We start from the raw sequence: 11,137 nt of genomic DNA on the forward strand, positions 1-11,137 counted from the left end.
ACAAATCATTTATGTTACTAACAACATTGACTTCCACAGTTTTTAAAATACTTTTATCACGAACTCAATGAATAACTTAGTTATTGCAGTACTGATACTGTAGGACTTAAAGTATATTCAGCATGCAGTTAGTACTCGTACTTGTAGTGGGAAACTCTTATGTTTGAGTATTTGTTGGTTTACTTCTACCACCTCTGAAAGCTGCAGTTCACATTTCGTCCTGGAGGGAGCAGGAAAGGCACCAGGACACAAAACGTGTGTGTAACGTAACCACACCAAGCCCACACACACAGTCAGTATGTGACCATGAATCATCACTGTTGGCTCTGTTCTACTGCAGGGTGTGTGTATCAGTCTGTGTGTGTGTGTGTGTGTGTGTGTGTGTGTGTGTGTGTGTGTGTGTGTGTGTGTGTGTGTGTGTGTGTGTGTGTGTGTGTGTGTGTGTGTATTTATGTAACAGCACCTTTGTCTCATGTTGTCTCTGAATAAAACTAAACATTTAATAAAAGTCACCATGTCTCTAACCAGTCTGTCCCTCTTACCAGATCATGGACACTGAAATACAGAAAGTCATAAGGAGTAAAAAGCACGGATCAATAACCAATAATCAATACACATTGATTATTGTAGCTTTGCAGGATCAAAACAGCTCAAACTCTAAACCAACAGATGTGTTGAAAACAGTTACAAAAAGACTGAGCACTGCTCATGTCCAACCAGTACTGAGGGAAGCCTAACCTGCTGGACCAGTTTGAAGAAGATAGGAAGGTCTGTGTCCATGTCACAGCTGCAGTTGTGGATCAGAGGTCATCGTCACATTTACAGAAAGTCTGAGACCTGCAGGGGGACCAGTTCCAGGGTCTCCTGTGATTTAGAGTTGGACTAACACCTGTTGATCATGTATCCCCCCTCACCAGATCCTGGATCAGTTGGACAGGAGCTGAGCCTGATGAGACACTGATGACACGGTTCATTTCCTCTGTTCTAAGCAGGTTCCTCAATTTAAGACACGACTGGACCAACAGCAGCCGTCCTTTAAATGTCTGTGTAGGAGACGGGATTCAGCAGAAGCACCTTCATTGTGTGTTTGTGTCCCTCTGAGGACAAACACGAGGATCCAAGTTTAATTTAACGGTTATTGAACAGGTCACGTCCCTGACCAATGTCCATTTACACAATTAGCAACATGTCCAGCTCCTGTTATTGGACAAATGTCCCCCACAGAAACAAGTTGGTGTTTGGTCACAGTTAGAGATGCTACCTGGGAGAGGCTCCTTAGTTTCCATAGTAACCGATAATATCAAAGCATCCCGTGATCAATCAGTGATCCTCTTCAAGCTCAAGTGTCCGTGACAGAAAAAATAGCCTGGATCAAACAAACAGTGTAAAAATAAAGTTTACATGGCAACTGGCCCAAACACACACACACAGACACACTCATTAGGGGTGTGGCCTGCATGTGTGAACAGGGTGCGGCTCCTGGACTTAAACTGCAGCAGTTTACCCACAGCCTCTGTTTGTGTGTGCAGCTCTCAGGTGGACTCAGGTACGTTCTCAGCACATCTCCTTCTTTTCTTCAGACTTTATTTTTGTTTTTTATTGGCAGCAGTTTGTCTGGTATCTGCCTGAGTTTCTGTGTGTGTCCTTAAAAAGAAACAGGAAGTGAATCTGAAAGTGAGACATCAAGGTTTGGGTCTGGTATAGGAAACAGCTTGTGTGGAAAGACGACTTCATTCAGCTGAGACAGAACTGCAGTATTTGTTTAGGAAGAAGAGAGTCGGGTTTCAGTTCAAACAACAGAGATCAGTATTGTGTGTGTGTGTGTGTGTGTGTGTGTGTGTGTGTGTGTGTGTGTGTGTGTGTGTGTGTGTGTGTGTGTGTGTGTGTGTGTGTGTGTGTGTGTGTGTGTGTGTGGTGTGTGTGTGGGTGGAGACTCCACCCTCCACCCTCCAACAACACAGAAACCAGCAGTGGAAAAACCCAGTGTGTCCTCAGGTACAGCATCAGTGGTGTTTGTTGCAGTATGTGTTGACGTGTTTTCCTGCTTCACTTAGGTGTTTGTGTCCCGTTTATGAAAGTTTGGTGTCACTTTGAGTCAGAACCAGAACCACAGGAGACAGTTTACTTCACATAAAATGAAGTTCTGCTATGTCCTCAGAGACAATAATTGAATCATAATTATGAAACACAGAGGAGTCAGGTTTAGATTCTGCTGTGGCTCCAAAAAACCGCATTGAAGACTGGAAAGTTAATATTGTACTAGAGTCTTATTAGAGAGTATTACAGTATTGGAGTATTTGAGTATTTGAGGACATGCTGACCTAATGTGCAGCATCACGAACAAGTTTTTTTTTGTTTGTTTTTTGTCCTTTCGGCTTGTCCCGTGAGTTCAGGGTTGCCACAGCGGCTCATTGTCCGCATGTTGATTTGGTACAGTTTTTGTTTTTTTGTTTTTTTTAAGCTGGATGACCTTCCTGACGCAACCCTCCCCAATTTTTACCAGGCTTGGACCGGCACTGCACAGCTGGGGAGGGGAATGGGCTGTTAGGAGTACAAGTGTCTTCCCAAAATGTTCATATGTCCACATGAAGTTGGGGTTTTTTCCTGTGATAAGGTTTAGAGGTTTGTAAAGTTCATGCAGGACTTGAGGAACCATTCCAGCCTGTACTTGTCCACTGTGGGAAGCGAGCAGCTGCTGCTGAAGTGGTCAGAAAAATAGGAACGCTTCGTAAAATCAGTTTTTTGAATTCAGAAGAAATAAAAACCCTGAGACCAGGTTGTTCTGGCTCAGGGTTTTCATGGTTCTCTTCATGTCAGGACACATTCACCACACCCTGAGACATGTCCTCATTATGCTGCTGCTGCAATTTAAACCTGTTCTCTGTGTTTCAGAACGACAACGAGCAGGATGGATGTAAGTCGAGCTTTATCTTTGTCCCCTTCAAACTATTGCTGCTACTACTACTAAAATACTACTGCTTCTACTGGTACTACAACTGCTGCCTGTCTTCAGTGCCCTGTCTTTTTCTTTTCATGTTTATTGTTAAATTTCTGTGTTTTCTGTCACCACAGTTTGAAGAAATGTTTCTGTCATTTTGATCATTTTGATCATCTGATTTTGATCATGAGATGAAATTGGCAGCTCAGTAAAAAGCTCAGGTGTAGACCAGGTGTGTGCTGTGGTCCTGTGAGCTTTGGTTTCTCCTTAGTTTCAGACAGCAGTGCTCATAGTTTTTAGCTGGTCTGATGTTGGAACAAAACATCTGCATGAACAGAGTCAGGATTCAGGTCCAGCAGTGCCTTTCAAATACCAACGCACAAATTTCATTACGAACTGTGTCCAGTGTGGACGCACACTGAGGGACAACACAACTCGTCTGTGCACCACCTTCACCTCCCTCCACAGTTTACATCACCAGGTGCTGAGTCAGCAGAAAGCCATGATGCAATCTGTGAATGAAATTTCAGATTTTCATCTTCACACAACCTTTTAGCCAAACAGGACACATGTCCTGCAGGTCCACCCCCAAAGAGAAAGAGAACTTGTTTGTTAAACAAGTGAATGAAAAGAGGTTTAATGTGAATCCAGCTGCACATAATTAAAGCTGCTCAGCCTGAATGTCTGCAGGTCTGTGTGTGTGTGTGTGTGTGTGTGTGTGTGTGTGTGTGTGTGTGTGTGTGTGTGTGTGTGTGTGTGTGTGTGTGTGTGTGTGTGTGTGTGTGTGTGTGTGTGTGTGTGTGTGTGTGTGTGTGTGTGTGTGTGTGTGTGTGTGTGTGTGTGTGTGTGTGTGTGTGTGTGTGTGTGTGTGTGTGTATTCCTGAACAGCCTTTCACCTGAACACACCCTCACTGCACACAAACAGTGCTGCATTCAGGGACAGGGACACATTTAGTGATGCTCCTGTTGCTTTTCAGTATTTGAGTTTGTTTGAGCAGGAGTGAACAGACAGGCAGGAAGTCCCCTGTTGTTTTTTCCAGTTTTCTTTAGACAAACTGTAGACACGCTGCTGTGAGTAGCTCTGAGCTGCAACGTGTCACAGCAGAGGAACCTAAGGCAGTTTATTGCATGATGCAAAACATGCAGAGAAAGAGGAGAAAGATGCAAACTATGCAACAAGTGATTAAAGCAGCTGCTGCTCATGGTGACAAACACTGAACACAGTGTGCTGGTTGAAATAGGAGGAAGAAATTAAGAGCGGGTGGATACGTGTTAGACACAATCCTTATCCCGAGCTGCACAAATTGACACAGTCGGTACAGAGGAAACTCACCGTGAGCACAGAAACACACATTGCTGATACTGATATCAGCAATGTGATGATTGCAGGTTGTCCTGCTGACGCTGTGGCCATGTTAAAGGAAATTCAGAAGTGTAATAACATTTGACTTTAGCTCCAGGTGAACTTGGATTGGCTGCAGGTCTCCACTCACCTTCAGTTTTTGTTTCAAATTTAAACTCCTGAAAGTTACTGAAACTCTTTGTGAACCTCTCTGACTACGATACCCATGAGCCTCAGGAGCTAACACAGAGAATCAGAAAACTGAAGATTGAGTCTTATTTGCTGGAAAAACTAATTAAATTAGAGAATTAGATTAGAGACACTGAATATGAGTTCAACTGTAATGTTTGATGTTTTCACACAACGACCTGGGGGACGCTAGAAGAACCCAGGTAAAGTGTTCTCGTGTCTCTGCAGCTCTCAGACGCTCTGGATGGTTGGTCAAACAATTCTGGCCAATCAGGAATGCAGCAGCAGAACTCACCTTGGCCTGGACAACCCAACAACCCCACCTGGCCAGGTAGACTATCATCCTCATTATCTTACTTCAGATTTCTGTGCTTCAGTGTTATGTAAGGATTCTGATGCCCACATCTTTGAAAACATTCTGACGATAAATATTTTTACTCATTAAAAAAGTGATAATTGTGGTGAAGTCTGATGCAGTTTAGAGACTTTTCATATTTATTTATTGTACAGTATCACAGAGGACAAACCAAACTCTGGCTCTACAGGGAATTTCACGTTTTGACATTGAAGTAGCAGCTTGTATATGGAGAAACTACTTGATCTGGTGTCTACAAAGAATGTAATTATCTGAGGAATTTAGAATGTGAAAAATTGCAACAATTCTTGAATTTTCTATAATTCTAAAATGTATAAAAATAGGCCAATGGAATACACTCAGCTAGGTAAGAAGAGTAGTGGCTTGACATGGACTTAGACCATGGACTGTGATGCAGTCTGCACCTTTTGACTTTACTCTTAACATTTTAATTACTCATTACACCTTTTTTAATGTACTACGACTTCATTTTTGAAAATTTTCAAACCCTTTCTTTACAATTATTCAAGACTTTTTTAGCACTTGTTTTTGTAATACTATGACATGATCCTCCACAATATTATATGTCGGTCCCAATTCTCTGCCATGAAAACAAGCTACAAACAGCCTGTATGTGGTCAAATCAGAGTGATTACACTGGCTTCTACACTGTCTTGTAGCTTTTCTCCTGTCTATCCGGTGATTCTTTCTGACTGTTAAACTAACCCAAAATCAACACAGTGTATAGAAACATTTTATACTTACAGTGGTCAGAGCATTTAAAACTGACAGAACTTACTGGAAATGATCAAAGCCAGACTTGAGGCAAACAAGGTGCATTTGCTAAATTAAAAGTTAAAATTCAGTTTATTTGATTAAATTAAAACCAATCCTCAGGTCAACCAGGCAATAACCCCACCTGGCCCGGAGGTCCTGGGGGTCAACCTGCTGCTAACCCCGCCTGGCCTGGAGGTCAACCTACTCCCAATTCCACCTGGCCTGGAGGTCCTGGGGGTCAACCTGCTCCTAACCCGACCTGGCCTGGAGGCCCCGGGGGTCAACCTGCTCCTAACCCCACTTGGCCTGGAGGTCCAGCTCAAGGTGGAAGTGTGTGGCCAGGAGGAAACCCCAGCCAGCCCACTTGGCCCTCCCCCCAACCCAGTGCACCTGGAGGATTGCCCAGTCCTTCACCTGGACCTGGTGTCCCTGCAGCCCCCCAGCAGAGTCTGGTGAGATGGGCATATGGGCAGATGGAGGGATGGAGGGGTGGATCGTTGATGTAATAACCAGTAGTGTCTTTGTTGTCAGGTGGTGCCATTCAAACAAAGCCTTCCCAATGGACTTTATGACAAAATGCTGATCACCATTGCTGGAAACATCAAACCCAACGCTGAGAAGTCAGTCTGAACTTCGGTCATTTTATCATTTTATTTAAGTCAAATGTTGGAGACAGAAAGACAAGAAACAGATAATCAATCTTTGAGCTAGACAAATAAAAATATAGAAGCAACATTTACAGGCTGTAGAGTATAAAGGGATTCAAAACAGTCTATTAGAATTATTGTGTTGACTGTACACAAATACATGGACTCTAATATATACTGTAGAATTTTAATATGCTATTGTACTATATATTTACTATACTATTATATACTGTACTATTTAATAGCAATTCTATTGACTGCAATTTCTTTCATTTCATAATAAATTGACAATGTATTGAACTGAGCAAAACTAACCAACAGTCAGGAATCATCGATCGATCATCTGTTTTGCAGGTTCACACTGGATCTGTGTTCAGGAAATGATGTGGCCTTCCACTTCAACCCTCGCTTCAATGAGGGTGGCAAGCAGGTGGTCGTTAGGAACTCCTGCGTTGGCGGGAAATGGGGGAGAGAGGAGAGAGAGCTGTCGAGCTTCCCCTTCGCCAGGGGACAGCCGTTTGAGGTCAAATATTTATTCATTTATGCCATTTTAACATTTTATTCCCAGTGAGGGGCTGAGAGGCAGATGGGAGGGTATAGTGTGATGATGGGTACAAAATTCAGCAGACATCTCCAGAGCCAAACTGAAGAAGGTGCGATCATGAGATATACACTGTAACCATCATATACTGAGGCACTCCATCAAATGTTTAATTCACATAGATCAGTCTTAAAGGCCAGTCCACAAACATGTGATCCAATTGATGAGTGTATGTTTGTCTTTGCAGATGAAGATCCTGTGCACCAGCACAGAGTTTAAAGTGGCCGTCAACAACACTCATCTCTTGGTCTTCAAACACAGGAATACCAACCTGAGATCTATCAACTTGCTTTGCATCTACTATGACCTCACCCTATCCAACGTCCAGATGGAGACTGTGGCCTGAGACTAACCACCAGATCCAGATGAGATCAAATAGTGATCCACCAGAGATATAAAGGGATGGGGTTATCTGTATATGTACAGATTATCAGTTCAAATAAATACACTATGATGTTACAGGTGTTTCAGCTGAGATCTACTGAGGATCTACCAATGGTCTATATGGGATAGATCCCTGTATCATCCCCAATAGATCATTGGTAGATCCCGAAATGATCAACAACAAATTGTCGATCTAAAAGTTAATCGGTTACACAACAAAGGATTCACGACAGTGGTAAAAGATCTACTGGAGATCCACTAGAGATCAATGAATCAAATAGACATGTACTAATGATCATACAGGAATCTACTGGGGATCCACCAGAGATCTACTTGGGATCCACCACAGATCTACTGGGGATCCACCAGAGATCTATGAATCATACAGACATGTACTAAGAATCATACAGATATCTACTGGAGATCCATCAGATATCAATGAATCATATAGACATGTACTAATGATCATAAAGGAATCTACTGGGGATCCACCAGAGATCTACTCTGGCTTCACCACAGATCTACTGGGGATCCACCAGAGATCTATGAATCATACAGACATGTACTAATAATCATACAGATATCTACTGGAGATCCATCAGATATCAATGAATCACAAAGACATGTACTAATGATCATACAGGGATCTACTGGGGATCCACCACAGATCTACTGGGGATCCACCAGAGATCTATGAATCATACAGACATGTACTAATGATCATACAGGGATCTACTGGGGATCCACCACAGATCTACTGGGGATCCACCAGAGATCTATGAATCATACAGACATGTACTAATGATCATACAGGGATCTACTCGAGATCCAGCAGAGTTTTATCAGTGATCTGGAGATGGTCATTGCATTCCTTGTAGATTTTCTAAACAGCAGACCATCATTACACCTTAAATCGATTCTACAGTACAACGTCAATAGATTTTCAGTTTCTAAAAAATTTTGCTTTTAAATTTACATGTTGTATAGTTTTTGATATAGAAATAAATAATTTGGAACTGTTGAGATAAATCTTCAGTATCCACTGAATATGATGATTTTGGTGAGGTTGGATTAATCCACAAAAGATGATTAGTAAATCTACAGATAGATTGACCTCTGTTGTAATTGATTTGAATGTCCTTAGATGATCCAGGATGTTTGTCTGTAATAAATCATATTATTCCGAAAATAGTGCTATTGTGTGTTTTTAACAAAGTTGGCAGTTAATTGGTGCTTAGTCTCAAAATATTTAACTTTATTTGCTCACCTTTGTTTTTGTTTTTAAGCTTATCAGTCATCTTTAAAAATATACTTTACAAATAAAGTTTCATCAACATGTTGTTAGGAGTGCTGCCACCTTGCAGGTAGAAGGTCCCTGTTTGAATTTCAGCTGTTAAATGGTGGCCCTAAAGCCCTGAATGATTGTCTGTCTGTTTGTTGCTCTGTTGGCCCTTAGACAAAACTGGAGACCTGTCCAAGGTGGACCCTGCCCCCCCCCCCCCCCCCCCCCCAAACCAGTTGTTTAGTGAAGGATGTCTTCTTGTTTTTGTTTGTTTGTTTATTTGACATTTTTGTTTTGTTTTAATGGGGATGTTGAGAGGATTAAAACAATAAATCTGTAGGTGATTACAAAGATGTAGGGTTATAAATAAGATTTAGAATCAACCTGCTGCCTTTTGGTCTGATTGAGAGGACATTGACTGTAAAATGTACAACGAAGCAATAATATTTATGACGAATGTTCATTTAATTGTCAAGACTTAAAATAAATCCTTACGAAATAAAATTCAATGAAATTGAGGTGACGACACCATCTCGATCGACCTCATCACTAACAACACTGAGTGTGCCCTCAGGTAAGAGAGTGCATGCTGGGTGTCAAGGTGTGGAGAGAGAAATCCTGGAGCTGGACTAGAATAGAAACTGCGGACCTCCATCACCACGAAGGCATGGTAGCACTTGTGCTGGTGCAGTTTTTCACTGAAATGAGTAAATTGATCGTCTCCTCCTCAATAACTGTGTAGTTCAGCTCTGCATCATTGCGCTCCAAACATAGAGAGGTCCAGATTCCTCTGAACCCTGCCATCCCCTTTTCCAAAAAGTTCCCTCCCATAGAAAACCCTGACTAAGAACCCAAAGAACAAAGACCACCTGACACCTCTTAAGCTGTTTTTCCCAGGCCAGATGTGGATTTAGGCACCAGCCACACGGGCAGCTGCACGGAGCGACATCTTGCCAAGTGGAAGCACAAGAACTTTGACAATGGCGACATCAGCAATATTGCTTTTATAGTGCTCATTTGCACATCAATGAAATCCTGTAGCTCAGTTGGAGCAGGCACCCTGATTTTTGTTTGTAATCTTCAGTTGGTAGCTGCTGCCTGGGAAGGTTTCCAACTCACTTGGTGGGCATTGGGGCACAGACATGTTGTTGCATTTTTTTCTGATTTGTCCAAAATCAGTAAGAATGAAGTCTGCACAACACAATTAGTCATTGGAAAAACAAGACTTAAATACATTTCCAGGGCAGATTTTCTATTGTAATCTAATCAGTGTTCAGGAGAAGTGGAACAGGATGAGTTCTTAGGTGTTATAGGGTGCGAGGCAGGGTCCACCCTGAACAGGTGTCCAGGCTGTCTCAGGGCCAACATAAACAGACAGACAACGATTCACACTCACATTCACACCTACGGGCAATTTAGATTCATCAGTTAACCTAACATGCATGTCTGTGGACTGAGCGAGGAAACCAGAGGAAAACCCATTCAAGCACAGGGACAACATGGAACCCAGAGAACCAGAACCAGAGACCTTCTAGCTGTGAGGCAGCAGTGCTACCCACTGTGCTGTGCTACAGTTACCTTTGTTAGCTTTTTCCATAGAAACTTGATTTATTGATTAGGATGGCTGGTGGCTCAGTGGTACAGCATTGGGTTGGGATGGAGAAGGCTGCACGATCAAATCCCACCCAGCCACCAGGGGCAATCCTGGTGCCAGTCTCAACCCTAGATAAAAATGGAAGGGTTGCAGCAGGAAGGGCATCATGCATAAAAACAGATGCCAAATCAATGTCCTCAGCATGTTCTGCTGCGGTGACCTCTGAAGGGACAAGATGAAAGCCATTAATCTTTGATTAATTTACACTAATTAATCAACCAGTTCAGTTAAGGCAATTTAACTTTTAACGTTTCTAAGCTGAATTAAGTGTTCTCTTTTGCTACATTTTTGTAACTGTTAAAATCTAGTTAAAAGCCACTCTGTGACATCAAAACCATCTTCTGTGTGATGGAGGGTTTTCTCTACATTGCCACCAGAGGGCGACACTTGAATGCCTGATCAGGTTGGTCTGTTTTCAGTGGTGGTTTGACCCCTGACTGGAGAAAGGGCAATGGTTTTGGTAAATGGTAAATGGCACTTATATAAAAGCCACGTGGCAATGTTGATTCCTATTCACCCATTCACACACGCTGTCATAGCTATCATGCAAGGTGCTCACCTGACCCAACAGGAGCAACTTCCGTAGGAGTTCCAACTCTTGCCTGAGGGCACATCGTCACATAGCCAGGTCCAGAGATCAAACCAATTAACCTGTGCGGTCCGTGGACAACTCCCTTACCAACTGATCTACAGCCAGTTTTCTGCTGGTTTTCCTGGTTTCTGGTTCTGCAAACTGTACAGAGAGAAGGTCTGACTGTCCTTACTGCTGAGACATTCAGACTTTTGTCATGTTTCAAACATTAACAGCTAAATGTGTTTTTTTATTCAGTTAAATTCAAACAACTTTATTGATCTCATAGGGAAATTGTGTTGCCTTGTTACAGCTTCTATTCTTGTGAAAATTAAAAAGAAAAGAAAAAACTTCCACTAAAACAAGACAATAGGAAAGTATATGTGCAAACTACTGA

General features: G+C 42.3%; 1 protein-coding gene across 1 annotated transcript; it reads left to right on the forward strand.

The window, feature by feature from the left end:
• The first annotated feature begins 1,408 nt into the window (after positions 1–1,408).
• On the forward strand, positions 1,409–8,422 carry lgals3b (lectin, galactoside binding soluble 3b). Its single transcript, XM_067479954.1, has 7 exons — positions 1,409–1,546; positions 2,893–2,914; positions 4,698–4,800; positions 5,722–6,053; positions 6,133–6,221; positions 6,603–6,771; positions 7,037–8,422. The coding sequence occupies exons 1-7, from the start codon at positions 1,458–1,460 to the stop codon at positions 7,193–7,195; spliced, it is 963 nt and encodes a 320-aa protein (XP_067336055.1). The 5' UTR covers positions 1,409–1,457; the 3' UTR covers positions 7,196–8,422.
• Positions 8,423–11,137: the final 2,715 nt, after the last annotated feature.

Source organism: Channa argus, chromosome 16 (genome assembly GCF_033026475.1).
Source record: "Channa argus isolate prfri chromosome 16, Channa argus male v1.0, whole genome shotgun sequence".
Lineage (NCBI taxonomy): Eukaryota > Metazoa > Chordata > Actinopteri > Anabantiformes > Channidae > Channa > Channa argus.

Excerpts from the sequence above, each read along its gene's own strand:
- lgals3b (XM_067479954.1), top strand. The coding sequence starts at position 1,458 with ATGTGTGAACAGGGTGCGGCTCCTGGACTTAAACTGCAGCAGTTTACC. Across the intron at positions 2,915-4,697 it reads CGACAACGAGCAGGATGGAT|CTCTCAGACGCTCTGGATGG; the intron begins GTAAGTCGAGCT and ends GTGTCTCTGCAG. Across the intron at positions 6,054-6,132 it reads CAGCCCCCCAGCAGAGTCTG|GTGGTGCCATTCAAACAAAG; the intron begins GTGAGATGGGCA and ends CTTTGTTGTCAG.